A 25,778-nucleotide genomic window follows, 5' to 3' on the forward strand; every position below is an offset into this window, starting at 1 on the left:
TATGCATTTAAATTACAAGTTGACAGAGGCAAAGCAAACTCTACTGCACAGACTGAGATTTTTCCCATCCTCACTTTCTATTTGTACAGTTAGCAAGCACACAAACACCTGAGAGATTTTGAAGTATTTCCAAGTAGGAGACTGACCTTGCTATTGCTTTCAGCCAGAATACATTTTAGCTCAGTTTTGCCATATGTCAAGTGTTCATACAGCTGCCATGTGTTACACACCTCCACCATGTGCCTCAGTGGGAATTTATCTCTTTATCAGAACTGTAAGTTCTCTTTGATGATAAAATTTCCCCATATGTTTCCTACATGTTACTGTAGCCCCAGACTTAACTATTAGTTAACTCAGTGTAGATTACTTATATAATAATAAAAAAAATAGTGAAAGAGGAGAAACAAGTAATTTCTGCTAGGTGTCACTGAAGAAAAGCTGGATAGCTGCCCTTGCTCTATACAAAATGGACCAATTCATAGGATCTAATCAAGGTCTACCTCTTAAAGATCCTTTTAATGGAAAGAAAAAAAAAAGCATTTGTAAATAACTTTCTCAGTACACACTTATCCTTTCAGCACAACTATTAGAAAGCAGAGAGCTGAAGCTTGAAATGGCCCACCCTAATCTAGGCATAGATCACAACATCCCACAAGAGTCAAAATGCCATCAGTAAAAGCATCTGTAAGCAGGTGCTAAAGGACTGCATTAAGAAGATGCACTTGCTCACATAATTTATACATCAATGTGGTACTGTATTGGAAAGTTCCAGGGCAGCTCAGGTCTGATATAGAGCTAGACTGGTTCCTGCTTTTCTGCAGAGTATTGTGGGGGCTTGGATCTTCAGAGCTGTGTTATGATCCCAGGGTCTTCATCAATCCTCAGATACTTTCCACTTGCACGTTCCTTGAGTGCCCAGTCATGGAGGAGGCTGTAATCATAGTGCTCCTCATCCACTCGTTTTAGAAAGGCCAGTCCAGAAATGGCCTGCCACTCCCTGAGAGATGGGATACGAATTTCCTTTACATTCTCACTTCCTGGGACAAAGCCAAAGAACTTCCTTACATGCTGCATGGCATAGAGCCTGGAGTGCTGCTCTGTTGCCTCATCAAAGAGCTCCTGCTCATTGTGGACATAGCTGCTCCAGTATCTGAAATGTAGAAAGCTGAGTGGGGAGAAACAGCCTGCCAGGCAGTAAGAAAGGAACACAGTGATGACTACCACAGCAATCAGAAGCCAGCCAGCCACCTTACCAAAAAAAAAAAAAAAAAAAAAAAAAAAAAAAAAAAAAAAAAACTGTTAGAGCTGAAAATACTCATAATAGTAACTTTTGAGCACCAGAAAATCCGTAAGATCATCTTTACTTGCTTTTCCTGTATAATAGCATTAACAAGGTATAAGCCTGGAAAGTATCTGTTCCCACCAAACCCAGTCCATGCCTACTAGAGGCAGACATGAAGTAAAATCACTTTTTCCTTTCAAGTTCAAGAAAGTTCTGTTTTGTGCAGTTTTAAGAATATTGCTTTCTCAGCTATTATTGTGATAAGATAGGCCATCCATGTCCTAGACTGTATTAGCTTACAGCCTGTTTAAAAACAGTTTTCTCTGAAGTGACAACTTAATGCTTCCCCTATTATTTACACAGTATGTAAACTTTTAGAATTGAGTCTGATATAAACCCCAAGATTTTACACAGGCTCACATGAAACTCTCACAGGCTGGGCCTCTTAGTCACATTTCTTCCACTTCAGTGGAGAAACTTCATACCTTCCCTGGCTCTTAAACTTCCATTTGTCTTACTTGATATTACTTTTCCAGGATACTATACAAGGAAGAACGTATCCTCAGGTAGCAGATAACAAAATGGGACAAGCAGATGTAGTAATCTATATACCTAAAGTTCAGTTCCACTTAAAAGAAAAGAACAAGCTTCAAAACACAGAGATTTAGCACTCAAGACAGAGGACACTGGTCTTGTTTTATCCTAACACTTTGCCTGCTGAATTAGCTTCATGTCTCACCATCAGGTTAACAGGCAACAGGAATTACTAACTTGTGACTGGTATCGGAGGAGGAGAATCACTTCATCTCTTGCCCGGGTCAGCTCTGGAGGAACCAGCTGACTGCAGGGAAATGTAGCCAATATCCTACTGCGTTCACTAGCAGTAACATTAGGAGCAGCTTCATAGTAATACACAGGGACATATTCACTCATAGCACAGCTATAATATGAGCCATTTATCAGGGTGACTGCAAGCCATGTGACTGGAGCAACCAGTGCCCTCCCAGTGATGCTGCACAGGACAAAGCAGACCAGTTTGTATTTCAGCAACTTGTTTGATGAAGTCACCCTCTCAAAATGAGGCCTCTTGCCCATAACCAGCCTCCAAGTCTGGTTGTTCAGGGCATAGCCAACAATCAGAAGGATCAGTGCAGGCACTCCTAGGAAAGCCAACCCATAGATAAGGTTCTGTCCAACATGACAGGGACAGCTGAATGTGAAAAAAGAGAAAAGTTGCTGCCCACCAATTGTCAATATTGCTATTACTGCATTGGCAATAATGACCTCTTTGCCTTTTAGAAAAGTTAACCATTTTGGAAAGAAAGTCATTTTAGAGCCTATTTGTTACCAGATTCTTTTGTTTTAAGTCAGCACTAGCTTTTAGTTATATTTAACGAGCATTAGTGGCAGAGCAGAATAAACACCAACAGCTTGACAAGAATACCACCAAACAACAGCAAAAAAACCCCTGCCAGTCTTTCTCCTCCCCCTAGTTTTCAGTGGCTTGTTTGCTAGCTTTAAGTATGCTTGCAGACATCCACTGATGTGTTTTAATTGATTCAGTAATTTATCTCAGCTGTTCTGGAAAATTGAGCTTTTAGGCTGTTGTGAGCTCTGCCAGCCCCTTGCTAATTGTGTGAAATTAACAATAAATTCCCCCTACCTTTTGGATGACATACAGTGCTATCAAACTGGTGAATAACCTGTCAGGGCTAATTGCCAAGCTGTTTGCTAATCAACAGTAATTAGCAGAAACATGGCATGAAACCAGGAAAAAAAAAATGAACCTTCCAGCTATTCTCTGTAAAAGATCAGCTGAACAAATACTTAGCAAATGGACTGATTAAAAAAAAAAAAAAAAAAAAAAAAGGATGCTTCCACTTTAAAATAAGCCTAGAACATATTCCATAAGTTGCACAATGTTTGGAATCCCAGTGCTGTTTGCATTTGATGTCAGTTCTGAAGCAATTCAGTGCCCAAACACTGGAGTCTGAGAAGTAGTTAGCTGCTTGATCATGAGGATTTTAGTGTTTCACCAGTAGGTGGCAAGAAGCTGGTATGTCTCTTTTTCCTGATAGTGCTGAATGTTTCCTTTGTGAAGTTGGTTGGGGTGTTTTGTTTGGGGTTTTTTTTTCTGGGGGGAGGGAGGGATGTTATTTGTTTTTTCGGGTTTGTTGTTTTGGGGTTTTTTTTTTTTTTTGTTGGTTTTTTTTTTTTTTTTTTTCATTATCTGCTATTCACTTCACAAAATGTCAAGCCAGCTGATATTTATATAGCGTGCTTATGATTACAAGTTTTAAGATTTTCTGTAAGTATAGTCAGTCCTATTCCATGGATAGAGATTTTTTTTTTAATTAAATATTTCCACAGCTGGCTTCTGGATATTGGGATATATGACCTGGACTCAGCATCTCTCACAAATCAAGCCTTAAGCAGGGGGCTGAAAAACATTTCACTCTTGATGATTTTCTCTGGATCACGCTTTTGCTATGGTCATGCTATCCAGTAGTTCAATGCATTGCATAACCTAGGCTGATCTGAATATACAAATACTTATGTTTGAGTACTGAAAAGTCTGAGAGTCTGTCATATAAACATTCTTACCAAGAATAGAAAAAAAAAGTTAGCCAGAAAGTTTATGAGGAAATTTGCCTTCCCATTACAGACGTCTATCTCCAGCATGTGTGGACTGGGTTGTGTGATATAACAATGTCTGCACAGCCTCTTCTCTCCCCTTGCAAAGAGGGTTGCTAACAATAAATTTGATCTCAAACAGCAGTTTTAGCACCCATGGTGTCTGCTTGGATGGCAGAGACACTGTCTCAGCTATTTACACAGGGATGGCATGTTATACATGCCTTGCCTGTTCACAGGCAGGACCCTGTTCCTCCAGTGCACTGGTAGGGTGCACACCTGCTGGTCTCATCCTCAGTCACCACCTGCCTCTCAAACAATGTGACGCTGGCACACAAAATTAGAAGCAGCACAGAAACATCCAGCAGCACTTGTTCACAGCTTTTCTGGAACTTTTTAAGTTCTTAGTTGTTTGGACAGAGTAATAGCACAATGAAATCCCAGAGCTGTCTAAACATTGCCATTTTAAACCTTCATTTTCCTTCAGTATCACAGGATTTTCAGTAACTTTTTTGTTTGGTACTAATGACATTATATTTGAAAATATAATATCAGTGAAATAAACCTATCAGGCTGTTACAAAATTATTTTATAAGAGTCTCTGTTATTCCTCAGTTCATTTTAAAATCTCTGATTGATTCCTTCTGAGATTTCTTTTGGAGCCTGTGTCTTATTTTGTTTATAAGGGAGGAAGGCCCTCCCAAGCATCACTTGTTTACTCAAAAAACACATTAGATGTGAAACTGAAGTGGTATCTAACACTGAAATATTAATAGCCAGCCTAAGGCTGTTGAATGAGGCAATTTATACAATCAATACAACAACTTTGTACTTCTGCATTTTCATTCTTTGGCATTTGCTTTCATGCTCTGCTGTAAATGATCCTGCTGGGTCATCCTATTATGGAGCAAATTACAGGGTTGGATCCAATTAAGAGCTTGGGTGGCACATCAAACCTTTAAGTACTTGCCTTTACAGAGGAATCCAGGGTCCTGAGGTAGACATTTAGACTCTTTATCCAATTCCCAGGAAGAGTTAGGACTGGATGCAATCCAAAATACCACTACCTGAGGTGACAGCTGGCTGGCCTGTGAGGCAAAAAGGTGCTTAATACTGACATCTGAGGCAAATAGGATCCATGAACAAACCTTAGTCATGGTTTTGATTTTCATACTGCAGGGCTCTGTCAGCCTGAACTCACTGCCAGTAACGTCACTTATGAGAAGGAGAGATTTTTTTTTTTTTTTTTAAGGAGTGAGAATCATTTGTCATTTCTTTTAAAACATGATTATTGGAATATAAATTTCACCTTCCCATACACAGCAAACAGTTTTTATTCTCCTTATTATTGAAATAAAACAACCATGGCAGAATAGAGAGGTTGGTTTCAGCTCTCTTCTCCACCTGATCTAGTAAAAACTCACTCACTCATCTTTCTTCCAAAGGCTCAGTTATTATTAGTGATGAGATGTGACTAGCTGCAAAGAAGCTGTGTTCTCCAGCTTTCCTGCCATAGTTCTACCAGTTGCACTTAGTTTCACCACAGAGAGTATTTTGATATTTATTGGATAAAAAAAAAAAAAAAAAAAAAAAAAAAACAAACCCAAAAAAAAACCCCACAGGATTTTGTAATCTAATGGCCAGGGAAAGGTAGGGAGGAAAATGGAAGTGATCTTTTATTTTCCATCTGAAGTTTGGAGGAGGAGACTGAATCCTGGTCTCTCTGGTCCTGCACACATTTGCATCACTGAGTTAGCAGTCAAAAGACCAGTGTTCTGTGGCTCCTCTAGCTGCATTTTGAGTTTTATTTTGCATGGATGTCAAGCCCACCTGTACACGTTAGAAAGCATGGTATGGAAGTACCTGCACGATGGATTTCCTGTGGGAGTAGAGGGAGCACTGCCCATGTCCTGTGATCTGCCAGGTCACAGTCTGGATGCAGGATACCAAGTCATTTCTATGGTCTCTTTGGCCCTAGGAGAAGTTCCTGTCCCCATAACCAGGACAAGCATTGATGAAAAAAGTAATAGGCTTTATGTTAAGGGAAGAATAGAAATCTGTTAATGACTTTTTAAAAAACATATTTCACTTCAGAATTCAGCTGTGCTTTATAAGCAAATTTTTGAGATTTTAGGTTCCTGCAGAGAGCAGAAAGGAGGGACTTAAATTTCAAAACACTCTCTTGAGAAACATAAACTAACCAAGGAAGTTTCAGCAGGTCAAACAGAGAATGCTTCCCAGGCAGGGCACTACACCAAAGTGACAGCAATAACATTGCTTTATTTGGGAACACGGTCAGAGCAGCAGCCACACTGGACTTTTACTAGAAGCACTCATGTGTGAAATGAGAAACCTGTGTTCAAGTTCTTTTTTTCACATAGCTTCAAACCCTCAACACCTATCTTCTTGTGATTTGAAAGAATTCTATTTTCTGTTAGAGAAAATTTAATACAAGGTCTATCCATCTGGAAAATGGAGAGCAAACAAAAGCTTGACCCTGTATTTTACTAATTTGGACACCTGCCTTTTGTGATTAATGCATTCTTGTTTTGGTCAAAGAATTTTTTCTCTTTTTCTTTTTTTTTTTTTAGGCTTTCTAATTAGACAATATCTAATTTATTATTTACCTCTGTGTTGCACAGATCATGTACTTACCTCAATGGGTATCAGCTTTCCCATAATAGCCAGTCCATTGCAAGAGAGAGGGTTCTGTTGCATGCTTTTATTTATGCTTTTGAGCTTCAGGATATATTTTGTAATTTTTGGTTTTTTGTTTTTAGTTTGATGGGAATGAAGAGAACTGGTGTAGTCTAATGCTCAAGCACTGTGAAGACTGACCTTAAGCACTGTGAAGACTGACCTTGAGGCTGAAGGCTAAGTTTCTCTCCTGAAAAACAGGACAGAAAGGGAGGTGGAGGGTGATTCTAACTTTCTCACTATTCCAATTGCCTTGGATTACTTCTAAGAAGTATATGTTCAGGATTAAAACAGGTGCCAGATTTGTGCCTATCTCTACTCTTTTCACAGGTCTACAAGACCATCCCCTAGGGATTTGTTTCCCTCACTGGAGCCACTGAATCCCCAGTTTATTTGGACACACCATTTCAGTTTCTTTTTCTCAATAATGTGCAAACCTTTCGACATGTAGTACAGTCTGCTCAATACATAGCAATATATGTGTGATTTTACTTGTGTAAACATGGGCATGTATGTATTTTTCAAAGGATGTTGATATATCCTTTCCATGCATTGCACTGTCTGGTGCACAGGCTTCCCTCATGATCATGGTATTAATAATGCAGGCTGAAGTAATTAATCCATATATATTCTGAACCGGAAAAATAAGATTGCGCTCACTTATGAGTAGTCTTAAGTGCTTTGTGGTGGGTTCACTGAAGTTAAATTATGCTAATTATAATCTTTCACAGGTTCTGGGTTTGGTGGTGTGTTTTTTTTGTTTTTTTTTTTTTTTTTTTTTTTTTTTAATAATGTCTTGCAGAACACTTTTTTGTGGAATATGGGATTGCTCTTGTAATGTGAGGCCTATTTGGTGCTTGTCGCCATTTGGAGACAATCAGAGAAACAAACCTATCTCAGACTCAATTTAGAAATGCAAGTAACTATCTAGAGAATTGTAATGCCTGGCTTTTAAAATTTGTTTACATTTAGATAGGAGAAGTACCTACAATAGCTTTTCTTGTAAATTGGAATAGGGTTTTACAGGGTGAGAAGAGGACCTGAAAAAAAAAAAAGAAAAAAAGGAAGAGGCTATTACATTGTAAAATTGTCAATATAAGTTCATTCTGTGTAAAATAAAAGCAGTTAGGATAACTGAGCTTTACACAGAAAAAACTGAAAATCCTTTTATCTGTCTTTTTTTCCTTGTTGAACTGTGTCATAACTTTAAACTACCATTTTTAAATTACCTAATCTTTCTTATCCCAAATTAATCACATCTGAATGCTTTCTGTGTATCTGTAGGAGTAAATATCTGTCATTTTCTAGCACTGGATCTGTTATTCGAAATTTAATAACAGCATGGCATTCAGAGGAGGCCATTTTACTTCTTTTCCTGAGGAGACTTAGTTGGAATGTATGTGCAGGTAAGTCCTGTAACCTGATTAATTTCTAAATTCACCAGTGACCATAGTTGAAGTTCATTGCAAATCAAAGCTACCATGTAGGCAAAATTTATCACAAGGGAAAACAGAAGAACTAAGCCTGGATGTTCATTGCAAGGATATTAAGAAATAGGGGCTATAACAGGTTAAGAATGATAGAATATCCCCTAGGAACATTGTCAGTGAAAGTGCCATTTGCAGACTGGCAGCTGTACAGAATTTATTCCTCTGAGAAGATGAGTTCTCTCAATCTGCCCTGGCAGCTTTACACAAACATGGTGGTAGCAGTGCCTTAAAAGCCACACTTCCCCAGCTTAGGCAGACATTAACTCACCAGACTACAGCAGTCAGAGCTGGCAGAAGACTATAGCTTATTTAGATTGAAAACAATCAATTTTTATTTCCCTTGTACAGCAGTATCTTGCATTGTGTTTTTATTCTTCAGAGCAGAAGTTTTTGTTAGCTCTCCAAACACCAAAGTCTAATACAAACAACAAACATTTACTGTCCCTAAAAATGTAAGACCTGTCCTGTTTGACTACCCATGTCTGTTAGCTGTATATTTGATTACGAACCCATCCTATGGACAGAGTGATTATTTATGTTGTGGTCAGTGGCAGATCTACTGCCAGTCAAATTCCTCCCAAAGGGCTCAGTGCACGCAGAGAATAGGAGGAGCATCAGCAGCATTACAGACTGCAGCAAACACATCTCATGCAAAAGACAGAAGAGCAGAGAGGAGAAAAGAGAAAGAAGATTGAGAGAAACTATGCTGCTTGAAGAAGAAAATAAATAAACTGACAATCAAATACATCAGGAGTTACACAAGCAACATGTCTCGGTCACCAGGAAGAAAGCAGGAGAACCACAAAATAGTAAGACATTTTCGTAATGTGTTATTAAAATTATGGAATAAGAATGACCTATTATTTTATTGATGCATTTTATACACTCCTATTTCTGAACAATTTGAAAGTATTGAGAGGATATGGATAAGATTGGTGGTACAAGAGCAGAGCTGCTGGCAGCATTTATGGCTACAATTCCTATGCTGAGATTCTGTATGTGCTTGGGAAAGAGGGGCACAAAGTTTCTGAGAATGCAATCTGTTCAGAAGCAGAAGTCTAAGTGCTTCAAGTGTTTATGGTCTAAGATATAAATGCCAGGTAAGTTTATGTACATCCGTGGTTAGGTAGTCATTAAGTGAAACACAGAGAGAAGATTTCTGTTCTATGCTTGGATGGTTTAATTCCACACGAACTTTTCTTAGGGCCTTAGGGCTTTCTGTATGCTGAATGGTGATTTTTGACAGGAACTGGGCAGTGGAAAAATTCCAGAAGGCTTTAAGGCAACGTTGTATCAATTTCCAAAAAGAGGACAGAGGTCTCAGCTGAAAAAGAAATGGATGAGTGTAATATAATTACAGTTAATGTACCTAAGTTTATGGTCAAAAAGTATTCCAATGGATTGCAAGTGTGTCTAATAAATTTGATTACATTGATATATTATGCTTAAGTTTCTCTGAGGTAATTTTCTTGTTGCAACAGAGACTTTTTGCTGAACAGGAATAACAAAATAATACAGGACCTGTATGACATCCATTAAGTCCATTGAAAACTTGTTACTGAGAATTTGGCCAAGAGTACAATATTATTTTAAACAGGAGTTATCACTAAAATTAGTTTGGAAAGTTGTTCTGCTTAAGATTTTGAACAGTGTCTTGTTAAAAGCAGCAACACTGATTAAACTCCAAACTTCTGATGCAAAGGAAGCAAGAAGAAATCTTTCCACCAAGCAGTGCTTACTTTGCTACTGTGATTTGTTCTATTGTTTTTATTGGTATTCACTATTATTTTTCCACAGGCTAGAGACAAAAAGAAGCTCTGGTCTGACCACATGACACAGGGCTGTAGCACTTCCTTAAATTGATTCCTGTCCAAGAAGTTTAGTAAGGGTCAAGCTAATCTCTCACTTAAAGGCCAGCTGCTACTCCTGCTAAATAGAGAGAGTTCTGCAGTGCATGGGTGTGATCTGACAGGGCAGGGAGAAAAAGAAACTCCTCCGAATTTTTGCACAGCTGAAGACCCCATGGTAGTGCTTGTGACAAGATGAGTGCAGAGATACTGCCTTTGGCATCTTCAGTTGCTCTCCATGTTGCTTGGGCAAGGGGCCACAATCCTCACCATGCCCTTTATCTTGTTATTCTTTACACTTATGCTGAATTGTAGTATTTTTTCATTATTCTGAGCTAAATTTTTACCTACATTTTACTTTTTTGAAAAAAGCAGCAAATGCTTTGAATCAGATCAACCCTACCTTTGTGCACTGTTGTGCCTACTGCAAAATGTTTAATAGCTCATTACCTCTTTTCCTGCCATTGTTTTTTATTATTCTTGGATCACACTTGACAGCATTTGTCAATCCAGCATACATACCACTCAAGATGCAAGAATTACTGATGATAGTAACTCTGAATATACCAAGAAATGGTAGTTCTGAGAAGCAAAATCCCTTATGAACTCAGGTGAGGATCAGTATAGATTCTGTCATGCTTGAAATGTGGATTTCAGTGATTATGCATCCATGGACAAAAGTTTCTTTATTAATTTAAATGTTATTTTTGCTTGCTTTTAATGAGCAGTAGCTAAGAAACATGGAAAAGTTGGGTTTTACTTCGCTTCATTTTCGATTTTCATATTTTCTGACAGAGCAGAGAACTTTTTGTACTCACGTATGGGGCTTTGGTAGCCCAGCTGTGCAAGGACTATGAAAAAGATGAAGATGTCAATGCCTGTTTAGATAGAATGTAAGTACTGCTTTAAATGTTTGGTTTTATCAATAGTGCTATTTGTTTACACGTATATTACCTTTCAGCTGTTTTTGTTAATTCACAAGTTCCAGCATTCTGTCTGTGGTTACAGAGGAGACGGGGAAAAGGTTCGATATTCTGTCAACAGAAACAACACTAATTTGTGAATTCAGATCAGCAATTAGCTTTTTAATTCTCTGAGGAAGAGTGTAAGGATTGTTTTCATCACTTACACTTGTTCCTTGCTTATCCTTTAGGTATGCTAATCAGTAATATAACCTTCTAAATTCATATCCTATATCCTTCACTGGGTTAGGGGCAAATGAGCCTCTCACCTTTAAAAGACCATACAGCAATGAGTGAGATAGCACAAAAGGTCAATGAAGGTGGATTTTTACATGGATAACCTCCTTGGAAAATGAAGATCCAATGTTTACAAACCCTGTCATTCTGACTAAGCTTCCTAGGCATTACTATCATAAAAATAATGATATAATGGAAAATCACCAAGAACCAACTTTTTAGGTGGTTAACAAGAACATATAGTAAGGCCTTTGGCAGAACAGTAGGGCTTGTATTTCTGGACATGTGGACATCCAAAATGTATTTACAACAATCACAGTGGACAGAATACCCTGACCACTTTACTGTTAACCTGAAAGTTTGCAAACTAGCTGTAGTCCAATAACTACCCATGAAAGTAAAATAAAAATAAAAATAAAAAAATTGTTAGGGAGAAAGAAAAGTAATTTATTCAATTATAAATTCAAATATAAATTATACAAATTTATAAGGCATAACGTCCTTCAGATACTTTTTTATATTCATCTCTTATTCAGCTCTGGTGAAAATCATACATTTAAAAAATGCACAGGCGTCTTCAATGATGCCGTAGGAGAAATTACTAGAGAGCAGTTTTGGAAGATGTGGATACAGATTGTGGTCCTCATGTTTTCATTATTGCAGTTGTTTCTATAAAATCTTTTTGTTTTGAGGAAGACTTGATATAATAATGACAGGTTTCATTAAAACAATGTACTCTTTACTTCTGTGATTTTGAAACAGCCCAGCTTCACAAAGAAACCACACATCTCAGCAGACCTGTGACAGGTGTACTTATCTCTCTTCTCTATGTACATATATAGTCTGTAGTGAGAAGGGTGTTTTACACTGTACAGTTGCCAAGTAGCCACATACCAGTCTGCTATTAATTTGACTTTGCAAATCTAAGGCATTAAAGTTGAAATCTAAGTAGTATCTAAGTAGTCTCATATGTCACTACTACATACTTTGCTAAATGCTGATGACACATTTGCCAATGTTATTGATATTGATACTGAGGCAATAGATAAATATTTAATTGTTTCTAGACACATGACATACTGCAATTTTAATCTTCATGCTGCCAAACCCACTTTCTGTTCTTGTCATCAGCTCACAGTTTGTCTTCTAGCCAAAGATGTTGTAAACAAACCCATAAGAAACTCCACTGAGTTCAGGCTGCTTCACTGAGGGTGTAGGGCCTCCAACAAACAAGCAGATACTGCCAACATCCACATAACTGGGAACGAAAAATTTCCTAAAAACATCTCTGAGCTGAGTATCCAGTCTTATATAACATCTGTGTCGATCTCTTTCCATTACTCAGAAAATGTTTGGAGTCACAGCTGTTTTGCACACTAAGATGTTATTGACCTTTGTTAATGTGCCAGAGCTAGGAATAAATATTTGTTTTATAAAAATTCCATTATCTTCCATCCCTTTTTTATTAGGTTTTTTTTTTTTTAATAATATTTTAAATACAAAATGGAGGCGGTGGTGTACCAAAACTGTGCATTTGTTGTGGTAATGAGTGGGACCCCAGGCAGGTGTAAAGAAGTGCTCCTTATTGCCAAAAACCTGATCTTTTACACAGTTAGCCAGTTTTCAGTTTACATGGTTTTAAGGCACAACAAGCCCAAGTCAACCAACCGACACACACCACGATGTGGACATGATGTGGACACATGGCAGTCATGCAGCACGTCTGTCACATCTCTCTTGTCTCTCCTCTCTCTCACATCTTTCATGTCCCTCGTGTCTCTCCTACCCCTATTCCAGCTGAGTCACTCCCCCATGGTTCCCTTCTATTTAGCCCAAGTAACAGGCCAGAGCCATGTTACAATGCCTTCCCTTTATCAAGCCTTACCTATCGGTAACATGTGTTAACAACTTCTGGATTTCTTTTTGTCAACTACTTAGAGGAAGGGAGATAACAAGTTAGAAAAAAAAGACAAACAGGTAATTCCAAAGGAAGAGTGAAAAATGAGGTGAAGAAGTAAGGGGAGAAAGTGAAAGAGATCAGGTGTGAGTGCATTTCCTATGGATTCCCCCGGCACCTGAATGCTGCAATAAGAGTACCCAGGATTTGGTGTCTATATGTATAGACAATGTACAGACGATCTGTGTACAAAATTCATATCTTTGCCAGGGGCATCATGCTTAAAGAAGTATGATTCCTTAAATGACTACAAGAACAGAAGTCCCTGCATTTTTTTTTTTTGTGCTGCAAAATGTGGTAGAAAGAAGAATATAAACCAGCAAAATGTGTTGTCATTAAGGCCACTCAGTTAGCATCATGCAGCTGTTTTGCTGAGGAAGTCCATTAGGGATGCATTAGGGAGATGGCAGAGAGAAAGAAGTTCCTCATTTTTAATGCTGCCTTTCCTTGTTTCCTCCTTAGGGGATACAGCATTGGCATAAGGCTGATTGATGACTTTTTGGCTCGTTCAGCTGTGAAAAAGTGCCGCAGTTACTCTGAAACTGCAGACATGATTGCACAGGTAAATAAGATTTGCATTTTCTAAAGCATCATCAGATTCAGTGGTCTCAGCTTAGAATCATATATTCCCTTCCTTTTTTCCTTCTTTGAGGAGCATAAGTCTTAACCATCTCAGACAGATGTTAAACTTTAATATTTTTACTTCTGCCATTTGACTCTTCTCATCATCACCATAATTATCTTAGATATCTTTTTACTTTTAAATGATAATATTAAGAATAAGCTGCAGGATTTTCTCCAGAAAGAAAAATCTCTGTGGTAGCAAAGAAAAACTATAAGAAAGGAAAATGAGAGGAACATTTTCCTGACTACCCACAAATCTAATAATGAAATCAAAAAGATAAAATCAGCACAGGTACTTTCACCTATTTATGGAAATTTCCTTTTTATTGAGTAGCTGTTTACGCTTCTGTCAGACAAGAAAGACACAGGTTTCTAAAGGTGTACTTCTGCCCCAATTGGCAAGTTAGAATTCCAGGGAATTTCAAAGAGAAATGTAGGTAATAATGATGCATAACAAAATTCCTCCTGGTGAGCAGTTGAGCTGTGGTAGACAATCCATTGGCAGCTGAATGAAACTGATGGGACAAGCAGCATTTCAATCATTGTTTTAAAATACTCTGCCTCGTTTTAAAAAATGATACCAGGGTGCAAAATCACTTTTTTGTTCGCTTTTACATTCTTCTTCAGGTGGTATTGGTACTTTATTTTCACATATATGTCAGATATCTGGTTTTCTGGGTCTTGTTCCTCATAGTTCCCTTCTTTATAAATGCATTATTACAGTTGTACCATTAAGTACAGCAAAGTACAGTGAGAAATTAACAATGGAAAAAGACACTATTTCTCTTCAGCTTGTACTTCCAAAGAGAACTAAAAAATTACTTGGAAAGATTGTAACAAACATTAAAGCACACACTGTCCTTTTGAAAGACTATTTTTAGCAAACCAAACAGAGTTCTGTAGTAGGAGTATAACATTTCTGAGGCAAAATGTGATATGGACAGCGTTTTCACATTTCTTTGGCAAAACAATTTTTAAATAATCTTCAAGTACATTTGTCTGAGACACACACCAACAAAACACGTGTAAAGTGACCCAGTAAGTAACTGCATATACTGTATTAAAAGTCTTTAGTTCAGGATCATGAAGTTGCTTACATGACCTCCTTAACTCTACAGCAGGAGTGTTCCCAGCCAGGAGAAAGTGATTAAATACTTAACTTCATTAAGTCTTCAGAGGTATAGATCTGTTTGATGATGTAAAACCAGTTCAAAGTTAAAGTAATTAAAGTTAAGCAATTAAAGTAGTTAGAGTGAAACCTCCTGTTAACATAGCTCTTATCCTGCAGTTCTTTGGAAAACAAAGAAGTCTGTAAAATCAGGCTGTGGGTGTTCCCTGTGGAAATGGAAAGAGATAAAGCAAAAGAAAAAAAAGAAAAAACAAAACCAAAAAAAACCCCCATAAAATAAGCCAGCTTCCCAGATTAAGAAATAAATACCAGAGGAAAGGTGTACCTAAGGCAGTGACTGGGAGCTTAGAACTTCCACCACTAGTTCAGATTGCAAAGCCTAGGTTTTCCTGCTACCTTATAGTGGCCTGGAAAAGGGCCAACAGGTTTTGATGAGGAGCCAAAGGGAGCCCTTCTGCACTGAGCTCCCATGGTGTTCCCACGGTGGTCACATGAGTCTGTGACTTGGCATGGCTACAGTTGGGATTGAATTAAAAAAGAGATGAAACAGGACATGTAAAAGCATGCTTTCTGGAAAATTGGGGTAAAAAAAATTGTAACCAATTGAGGAATGATAGTAAGAACAAAGCCCAGCTGAAGAAGAAGTGTCTAGATGGGATTCAGAATTTCGATCTGAGTATAACCGAGAATTACATTTGAAATTAGGTTGATGATTTTTCTCTATAATCCTGCAGAATCAAAATTTTAATTCAATTTCTCCTCAAAGGACCTTGATGCAATTGATCTGATCAAATGAGTTGCAAAAAAACTGCTTCTGGTTTTAGATCTAACATTTAAACTACCTTCTCTAGCACCAGGAGGTGTTTGTGTATGCCAGAGGTGGAAGCAGCCTGACCACACCCTCTGGTCCACAGCAAACTGGCTCCACTGCTGGATTAAGCAGCGCTGTGCCTAAGGATAGATCTGTTCCTGAAAAGCAGTGGCTGCAGAGATGGGCTTTGTTGTGGACACCCAGTACCCCGTGAGTGCAGGAAATTAACATCTCTGGAGCTCTTTGAGAGAACTCCCTGGAGGGGATAACAAAGGATAGGGTAATCCAACCATGGCACCCCCCTTTTCAGAGCTGTAGGGCAAGAGAAATCCTTTTCCTTGTCATGGAAGGTGCTGCCACACCAGGTCCCTGTATATTGACTTATGGCCAGTTTGAAGGTCTGATAGAAGCTGGCAGAATTTATGAAGCTGGTAAATGTTGGTTTTCACATCTCAGCAGGGAGAGGGAAATGCATAAGTAGGTTTCTGTGCTAAGTAATACAGTCTACTGTGGTAGACAGTAAACAGAACATTGAAGTCCTGCACTGTGGAGAGTAAAGAAATCTTCAGAAGAGAAGTTTGAAATTGGCAACAGATGGCAAGACCTTTACTATATCTTCCTCTTTCCAAACACTGACTGGAAAAATACTAAGAATGAAAAGTATGCTAGCAGAATTATTATTTTGGCTGCCGTTCCCCTTTTAAGCAGATTAATTCTGGTCCTTCATTAATCTTGCTATTACGCTGTCTGAAATCATGGGTTTAATTTTTTTTTTACAGTCTATACTTACTTGGCATCATGATTTATGCATAAAAAGTTTGGTAGTGAAAAGTCCCCAGTAGTATGTAGAGGGACTGATAAGTTAGTGGCTTCCTAAATATTTCAATAATTCTAGACTGTGTTTGAACACTGTCAAAATGTTAATGATTTTTATTCTTGGTGCTTGAGAGGGATGGAATGCTGGTTGATACTTTGAAAAAAGGGCAGTGATACATTTTTAATTCAGACTGCATAAACCTCATTTTCTCATTAAGCATTATATAATATTATAGAGTTGCAAATAACATTTTCAAAAGTGAGATTTTTCTTTATATGGGCATCATTTTAGAGGGATGCCTATGTACATATGTAAACAGATATTCTTTTTTCTTCCATTTCATAAATAAAAACAAGACAAGTTTATGGGATGCAAGTTTTAAACCACCTCACTCATTTTACTTTCTAGTCTTTTGGGAGCTACAAACACGGAAAAGGTCTTTGTTCTATCCTCTGTGGAGCTGTAAATGGTAGTTTTAAAGTAGTTGCTGTCCAGTTATAGCTGGTTTTAAGAAAAAATCATTTATATTCATTGAATTGCTTATCTATGCACCTAAATTATTGTTCCTGCCAAGACATTTTCACAATTTTCACTTTATAGCTTTGCAATTTGACCTTAATTTGGTGCTCCACTGCAAACCAGCTACTTCTTTTGCGTAGTTTCTGTACAAGTTCCTTTTACACAGGAATTTTTAACAATAGAATTTGAACATATTCATCATACCACAATGAAAGGTACAGCTGAAACTAAATTGAGAGCATATGAAGGCTTAGCATGGTTAAAAGTCTTTATTTTTATAACAAAGACTTCAAGTTTGGTGTAGTACCAGATGTGTAGTGGAAGAAGAGCTAAGAGAATTTTAATGACTAAGCTGAGGGACAGAGCACAAAGAATTAAACAGAAGTGTCCTGTTTTCTTGTATAGTCATGTTTTTATGGGTATCAGAAATAATGCAAAATCTAAAATTTCCAGCAGAAAATGTTGATTTTACTGTTTGGCATTATTTGTTTGGTGTTTTTCTCTCTCTCCAGTTTATTTGGACAGTGTTGACAACACTCTGTTGCTTTCTGAGCTGCCATGTTAGCTGCTGAAATCAGGGACAATGTTGATAGAAAGCAGCTTTTGCAATAGCCCCTTGAAGGACTAAGTTAAATTTGGCAAACCTACATTCCAGTTGAAAACTTAGGGTCAAACTGGCTGTTATTTCAGTCTGTTTTTATAAAAGTATTCTAGAATCCACATGGAAATTGCATTATGTCACAGGCATTCTGGTAAAACAAAAGAGTCACACAGCCCTTGGAACAAGGAACAGTGAGAGATGGGCTCCTACCAGGCACACATTGCAGCACGAAGTGTTCAGCAGCTGCTCTTGGGGGTGGAGACACTCTCAACATGAGTTACCTGCAAACATTAAGCAGGCAAGGGAGAGGAGAGGGAAATTTCCCTTGGACTTGCACCTCCATAATAAAGGAGAAGATAGGGCTGGGAAGTGCTGCCATTTCAGATGGCCCAGGCAACTCAGGCACAGAGCCTTAAGCTCTCCTCTAAGGGAAAAGAGGATACCAGAAGCTCTAAGTGGGCTCACTCTGTCCTCTTACCCTTCCCTCCAACAGTTATGCTTTTGTCTCTGTGTCCCAGCTATAATATCACACTGGAGGCCTTATCTTTACATCAACTCACTTGTTGCCCATAGTTCTTTGATCAACTCATTAACCTACTTGCTGTCTTCCCCACTGCATCCCTACTCGCTTTGACTTTCTGAGGAAGGAGGTGGGGAGGCAGTTTTGGAGAGGGAAGTTTGGCCCAGACAGTGGGGCTGTCCTGTTAGGGGGTTTGTTGTCTCCCCTTGTATGCAGGGAGGAGGTGAAATGGGGCTGGACAGAAGATGCTAGGGCAGTTCTCATAAGGACAGATAAAACCAGACAAATAAGAAGGGTCATATAGCCTGGAAGTAGGTAGATGCTATACCAGGAGAGGATCCTGAGGAGAAAATAGTTGGTGTATGTGCCAGGCACAGAGTCAGACATCTGCTGTTGTGACTTTCATTTTGGCAGTGTTGCATCAGTCCCTTCAGCTGCAGCAGGTTCATTTAAGCATATAACATGTTGTAAGTGTGCTGCTAGGTGGATCATCTGGAATAAAAGAACTTTAAAACATTGTCTCAAAGGTCACAAGTTCTTGAAAACATAAGGAGAAAAATTTAAACAGAGAGTTGAATTAGCTCTTGTGTTTTATTTCATAAAGCATAACAGTCTGTATATAGATGCTTTTACCTGCTGAAGAAGCCCAGTGAGTATGAGAACAGCTGGGCAGAATATCCTGGTTTGTTGAGGCAGGCATGATTCAAGCACAATGGTTCTTGACAGACTCGAAGAGACTGGCAATAAAATGCTGCACAAAAGCCTGCCCAGCTACCCCAAGGAAAGTAACTTTGTTCTCCTTCTATACAGCATTTGCGAATACTCTGAACACCCTGAGAGCCATGTGATGAATTCCAAGTGGGTGAGGTAAAGCACAGGGCTCTGGGGTGAAATGCATTTGTCAGAGGCACTGAGGTGAGTTGCCTCATCTGCTGGTTCCTCTTGCTCCAGACACTACGATTTCCAAAAAAATGAAAGACAGTCTTCTGCAAAAATATTTTCTTGGCTTAAAAAGTGGAATTTCCTTCCAGGCCCTCTGTTGTACATTGGCTGCAGGCCCAGAAACAACAATATTACATAGCACTACAGGCTGCACACAGTGCCTGAAACTCACTCAAAATCAGAACTTTATATCCATACAAAGAGCAAGTGTAGCTTGGGAGAAGATAATAGGGAGATGTTCTACAGAGGCAAAGTATCCAAAACCAGAGAAGCCTCAAGGGATCACTGGTGCCTCAAAACAAAGCTGTACCTGCAATTGGCCTGGGAATGATCTGGACAAAAACCTTTTATTTTCTATGGGCTGTCAGAAAGCCACACATATCTTGTTATTATATTCATACACTTTAAATTACTTTACTTGTTGATAGTCTCTTGATTTACATAAGAGAAGCACACTATAGTACATTTTACATAGCATATTGTTAAAAACCTCTTGTAGAAGACATTATTCATTTCTTTGGATGCTGAACCAGTGACATGAACCCTGGGTGCCATGAGGTACTGCAACTTTTTCACTCATGTAGAAAAATAATTTCATTCCATCCTTTTGTAGCAAGTATCTAACTGAGAGGAAACATGATGAAGAAGAAAGAGGCCATTGTGAAAAAATACAGAGATGAAACCAGCTAGAAGTATGTCATATTAACAAGATGTAAAAAATATACTGAAAATATACTTGGTCTATGGTATTTCCCTTCTGTCCGACAGGTCCAGCATTGTCTCTCTTTCCTCACTGATTCCTTTCTGGCCTTCTTCAACTAGCCTGTGAATCGTGCTATAATGCTGTTTGCTGCTGCTGAAAGAGTAGAGCTGGGAAGCATCTTCCCATGCCTGGAAAGCTGGCAGGGAAATGGGTTCTGGTTCCTTGTTTTCAAAAAAGCACTTCAGGTTTCTCTCGCTCAGCTTGGTGGCATACAGCTGGAAAATCTGCTCCAGTTGCTCCTTCTCCGTCCCCTCGTACACTCTCCAGAACATCAGCTGGAGGTGGCTGACTTTGGACTGGCAGCTGGCACAGCAAGTGGTTAGAAGGGAGAGGAGAGCTGTGGTAACTATCACACACCAGCCTAAAATCTGGGAAGGCAAAAGAAATCAGTTTCAGGTTAAAAAGACCCAAGTGAAAATGCAACTTGAGTCACAAATGTCTGACAAAGTGGCCACACTTTGCATTTGGTTCTGGCATTGATGTAAATGGGACATCCACATGGGGACTGAAGAGTAAGTCCATCAGCATAGAGACTTCTCAACAAAAAAAGTGCTCCTTTTGGGGTCTCTTGGCACAAAGGGTAAAGTGTTTTCTAACTCCTGAAAGCATTACAGAAAACTACCCAACAAGAAGGACTAATTTTGAATCATGAAGAACTACAGAACCACAAAGGGCAAGTAACTTTTGTCCCAGATCAACCAACCTTTTAAACTGTGACCACTGTTAGATGCTTTGTGTTCTGTTTTCTTTTTATTAGGAAAAAACCTCCAACACAACTACATTAATTGACCAGAATCACTCAACTTTTTTCCTCTGTAGCAGCTTCAGATTTTGAGAAAATTCTGTCAAGAACATTTTGAAAGAAAGAGCTACTTCCAGAATTACTTCTTCAACAAGGGGAGAGAGTAGACAAATGTGCTTGAAATTTTTATTGTGGGATGTTCTCCTCTAAAGAGAGCAGCAGTGCAAGCACAATTTTTTCCTGCCTTGTGCCACTGGCCTAGACAATAGTTTTACTCCTCTACTACACTGCAATGTGAAGAAAAAAAAAAAAAAAAAAAAGTAATACTTGTTTTCAAATAGTGGAAAAAGTTCCAGTGTGGGAAAAATATTTTAGGGTGCAGAGGCTTGTATGAACTGGAACTGATTTCCTGTGCTTTAATGATGATGATAAGGGCAGCTGCATCCTTTCTCATTGAACTCTTGCACTGATGTTAAAAAAAATAACCACCAGTAAAAGTCTTTATTTAGCTGATGGAATATAGGACTAATGCTGATGGAATAATATAGGACTAATGCTGATGGAATAATAGACTTCCTCAGGGAAGTCTGTGAAACAGAGAAGCTTGACAAACAACTATTCTTAGGAACTCGTATGGAAGAATAGTTGGAGCTTTCCTTTATTTTCCCAATCAGTTCGTACTGACTAACGATTTTTATGGGTATTTGAGAAATCACACTTTTTAGCAATTTTTCACTTTCTCGCAGCTTGGAAAATGCATATATTTAGCATATATTCTCATGCTAAAACTGAATCCCTGTCTTTCACTATTTCCTATATATACAACTTAAAGTCTTAAGCACTATGTGCTGTTGCCTTCTAAAATGATCAAATAAATTCCTTTGTCTGCAGTGCAGTCTTTGTCCTATTTGCATGAGGACTTGAAAATAAAACCAGCTCTTGGAAAGGAAATTGTTCCAGATGGATAAAGTTCCTGACAAAAACTTGCTGGCTCAACAGAGTGTTTTCCTCTTTTCTGCAGCCTTTTTTTTTTTTTTTTAAATTGTCTGGAGTTTTCTTTAATTGTTTTGATTTTTGCCTCTGAGATTATTTGCATTACAATGCAGAGAGCAAAATTGTACTGCACAAATATTGTAAAATGTAGTAAGATATCAGCTTTGCATGATCTGCTTGCTTTATTGTTTCTCACTTCCTCCAAGCAGGACAAAAACATGTGCACATTTAGCATCATGAAAATGAGGAACACAAATAGAAACACATCACGTATGCAGTGAAAAGATATCTCACAAATCTTATTTTATTTTCTGGTATTTTTCTGATGTTAGTGACCTAAAATTTCCCTACAGTTATCACCATGATTTCAAACAGCAGAGTGTGGCATGATTTTTTTAATAGGATACACCCCTTCAATGGGGCGACATCTGTTAGTTCAGCCTCCTAAACAACCCAGCAGGGTTTGCTTTTTTTTTAGAGCAATCTCCATCCAGGAAGAAAGCTTTATGTTTTCTGATCTTATTGACCCACCACCAGTGGGGACCCCCTAACAAATACGGAACAGCTCAGACTGAACCAAAAGATGGATTGATTGTATTCTGCAAGGCTGCCAAAACATGGTTCACATGAAGCCAACGGTTTTAACATAAGATCTGACATCAGCATCTTCCACAGATAAATCACAGCTGCAGTACAACCTGGATAATGCTCTTTGTTGATAATTTTTTTTACCTGGGACTGTGCTTGAAGTGTTCTTTTCAGTTCATCACTCTCAGCAAAGGGCAGGGAGCTCTTGTCACAGGCTATCTTGTGGAGCTCTTCAAAGCACTTCTCCGATTTGCTGTGGCAAACTCTGTTTATATAGGCAGGATTTTTCAAGCCACTCATGGCACATTCGTAAAAAGTCCCGTTGAGCAAAGCCACGGAAAGCCACATCACTGGGGCTACCAGAGCATTTAAAGTGATTTGTCCAAAGACGTAAAAGAAACGGCAGACGTTCCCTCTGGGGAATATTTTCCTAGGATTCACCCAGCAGCCTGTAAAGAGTTTCCAGGTCTTGCTGTTCAAGAAGTATCCAATAACTAGCAAAACAAGAGCTGGCGAGAAGAGAAATACCAAACCATACCTGAAGTTTTCATTGCTGCACGGGCATCTGAAAGCAACAAGAGAAAACGCGCGTTCACCTCCCATTGTCAGCAGCGCCATGAAACTGTAACCTATAGCGGTTTTCCGGTTCATAAAGAACTTCAGGATCGTTTGGAAAGCATCCATGTCTGATACTCACGAAGGAGGTGAAAGCCAAGGCAGCTTTTCCCCGTTGGTAGCGGAGTGCGGCAGGGCAGAGCTCTCCAGAGGAGGAGCAGCCCGCGGCTCTCCCGCCTGCCCACGCCCAGCCGAGAGAGCACTGTGATGTCACTGCCTGGAGAAGGGCACTTGCAGGGGACCCGCCGCGGGCAGGGCAGATGTTGCACATTTGCGGTAGCACCCACCCGTGGGGGAAAGAAAGCAAGCAGTGATCTGTGTGATCAAATAAGTCTGCAGTCTGGGAAGTCTTGCTCTTGGTGGGCTGTTTGGTTTTTTAAGGAACTGCAGATGGAGATCGGAGTAAAACAAACAAACAAACAAAAACGTACTCGACGAGTTGCAGGAGATCTTGAGTTGTGCTTATAAGAGTTACTGGTGAGGTGGCGAATGACCTAATAGAGATGCTAATCATCCCAAAGGAGTGTGAGATGACTGAAAGCAGACTGAAAGCAGACAAGTGATAACAGTAAAGCCACTTTGTGTGAGGTTGTAAATGTAGCAACATCAAAGAACAGCTCTCTGCTGTGTTTTCCTGGAGCAGCACATAGCTCTAGATTTGCATTTCTGGCTCAAGCTGATCACAGAAGGGACAAGTGTACCTTGCTTTCTAGCCTGTCTGTCTGTCACTGCTTTTTTCCTGGGCTAAAAATGGTCTAGGGGATGCTGCTTTCTGAAGTTTCACCTCTGGCTTTCACACAGCACATTTAAGCAGCAGAGTTTCATTCTTTTGCAGGTTGCTTTCAAGATGTACCTTGGGATCACCCCCAGTATGTGCTGCAGTAGTGCCACAGGGAATGAGTTCTCCTTAATCCTGGACAAAAACCCACTAGTGGACTTTGTGGAGGAGCTGCCAGCGGAACGAGCATCTCTTTGCTATTGTAACCTCCTTTGTGGGGTGATTCGAGGTGCCTTGGAAATGGTAAGGAATTGCACACCGGTTTTCTCCCTTCTCTGTTAATTCACAGAAGCCCGGGAAAACAAAATCCCTTGTTCAGACAAGAGTAGCAAGTACAGTATTGTTTCCCCTCTCGGGGTAAATGTCTATAACTAGATGAAAGAGGACAAGGCTGAACCTGGATCCTGAGGTGGAGCAGCACATGGATTAGCTCACCTCCACACTGTCCCTTGCCTGGCTGTTCAGTCTGTTCAGTGGCTGACTTGGCTGCAAAAGCCAGGTGGGATCAGGAAGCCAGGAGACCCTTAAAGTGGAAGGACAGAGGGGCAAGTTGGGTTCCTCCACTGCTCCTGGAGCCAATCACACTTCCCTGCTGTAGCCGTTAAGAGTCATCCCTGATTCTGTGCAAATGTGTCAAGTGAAATAATCTTCTCAGGTTACCGTGGCTCCTGCTGAAAGAGAGAGCAAAGTGTGGATGAGTATAATGTTAAAACAAAAGCATCAGAAGCCAGATGCCAATCCAAATTTTGTTCTAAAATTTAAGATTTTTGCGAAAAGGGAAAGAAAGAGCATAATTTGAAAATTCCTGACTTGTAGAACTTCTTCAGGAAGACTATGTTTGGGCGGCTTTATGTTTCTGTCAATATCCAATTCGGCATATATCTGATATTTCAAGAGACAAAAACCTCAATCCAGCAGTATTATGTATATCCATCAGTCTCAGAATTATAGTATCTGATACAAGACTAATTAATGAAAGTATTATAAGTCTCAGTACATGACTAGGAAATTCTGTGATTACAAAATCCTCAAGTATGCAACTTAGGGTCGTAGAAGAGAGCAAAGCACTGGGAAGAAGGGTAACGTGCCATCCAAATTCCAGTCTCTACACACTTTCTTTGTATTAGCTTAGTTGGGAAAGCAAATTTAAAAGAACCTAGATATCTCTTTCCTATGAAACCTGAGAAAGGGGGTCCTCTTGTGGTAAGAGAGAGAAAAAGCTCTGTTATAACGGAGGAGGGTGGAAAACTGGGCATTTCTGTGCTGAACTGATCAGACCTGATTCTTTCTAGGTTCACTTAGCAGCAGAAGTTTCCTTCCTCCAGGACAGGCTGAAGGGTGATGCTGTGACAGAAATAGGCATTACATTTTTAAGGAAGCCTGAAGACAGAAAGCACAGAAGGAACAAATAAAAGAAATATTGGCAGAAACCCTTGCTGAGTGATATTTTGTGCCTTTTGTTTTGGAAGAAGACAGGGTAAAAATGGCTTTGGTGAGTCAGCTGCACCAGTTACCTGGTTGAAAGGTGAAGAGATCTGGGCAGCAAAGAGGAGAGCAATGTTCATTGTTGTGACACGGATATGAGTAAAAAAGATGCAAATGATCTGCCCTTCCTTCTCACATAGCCAGGATCTTGAACTTAATGGAAGTTTAATCTCAGTATTCGGTGTATGCTAAATATTCATCTGTATACCAACTGTTTTCAGGCAAAGGTGATGACCAGGTTTGACGTGTAATGCTTTGCCATTCATTGTCCTCCGCACTGGACATCCTGCTGTCCTTGAGACCAGAGAGGGATGGGTGTTCACTGATGGCAGGAGCTGGTGGTGTTCTTTCCAGCTCTGCCAGCCCCACATGCAGTTCTGCTGGCTCTCCTGTTCAGTCCTGTGCACACCCCAGGCTGCAGCACCCTGACAACTGCAGCAGTGCTTGTGTCTCTCTGAGCTGTGGGCCTTTGCATGCCAGCCTTCCCTCCAAGAGCCCTGAGCTTGTGACCAAACTGAACAAAGCATGATGTATTTAATGTGTAGCCACTGTGGATGTGTACCTGCCTAAGGAAATTTGAATTAAACTTCTGAGATTGCCACACAACTGGTTTGATGCTTGTGTTTTCTGCTCTTACCTGGCCTTCACCACCAGCTGTTGAACATCTTCCTCTTGGCAGTAGACTTGTTACCACAACATAAATGGGAGATAGAGAAGGGGCAGCCTCAGAGAAACTCAAGTGATA

At 39.4% G+C, this 25,778-nt stretch overlaps 2 protein-coding genes across 4 annotated transcripts; one reads left to right on the forward strand and one right to left on the reverse strand.

Moving 5' to 3' along the window:
* On the reverse strand, window positions 1-22,942 carry LOC310907277 (calcium homeostasis modulator protein 5-like). Of its 3 annotated transcripts, none has more exons than XM_083857366.1 (3): window positions 22,300-22,942; window positions 2,054-2,158; window positions 1-1,248 (listed from the first exon to the last, which is right to left on the reverse strand). In XM_083857366.1, the coding sequence occupies exons 1-3, from the start codon at window positions 22,837-22,839 to the stop codon at window positions 844-846; spliced, it is 1,050 nt and encodes a 349-aa protein (XP_083713492.1). In that variant the 5' UTR covers window positions 22,840-22,942; the 3' UTR covers window positions 1-843. The 3 variants fall into 3 exon arrangements, with proteins under 3 accessions (XP_083713492.1, XP_083713491.1, XP_083713490.1); XM_083857365.1 differs by lacking the exons at window positions 1-1,248; window positions 2,054-2,158 and adding an exon at window positions 15,816-20,200 and having other exon boundaries at window positions 22,300-22,420; window positions 22,694-22,942; XM_083857364.1 differs by lacking the exons at window positions 1-1,248; window positions 2,054-2,158 and adding an exon at window positions 15,816-20,200.
* TRAPPC3L (trafficking protein particle complex subunit 3L) lies at window positions 8,376-25,248 on the forward strand. Its single transcript, XM_083857367.1, has 5 exons — window positions 8,376-8,912; window positions 10,746-10,843; window positions 13,569-13,668; window positions 23,606-23,791; window positions 24,841-25,248. The coding sequence occupies exons 1-5, from the start codon at window positions 8,871-8,873 to the stop codon at window positions 24,958-24,960; spliced, it is 546 nt and encodes a 181-aa protein (XP_083713493.1). The 5' UTR covers window positions 8,376-8,870; the 3' UTR covers window positions 24,961-25,248.
* Window positions 25,249-25,778: the final 530 nt, after the last annotated feature.

The sequence above is a fragment of the Zosterops lateralis genome (genome assembly GCF_965231275.1).
Source record: "Zosterops lateralis genome assembly, chromosome: 3".
NCBI lineage: Eukaryota > Metazoa > Chordata > Aves > Passeriformes > Zosteropidae > Zosterops > Zosterops lateralis.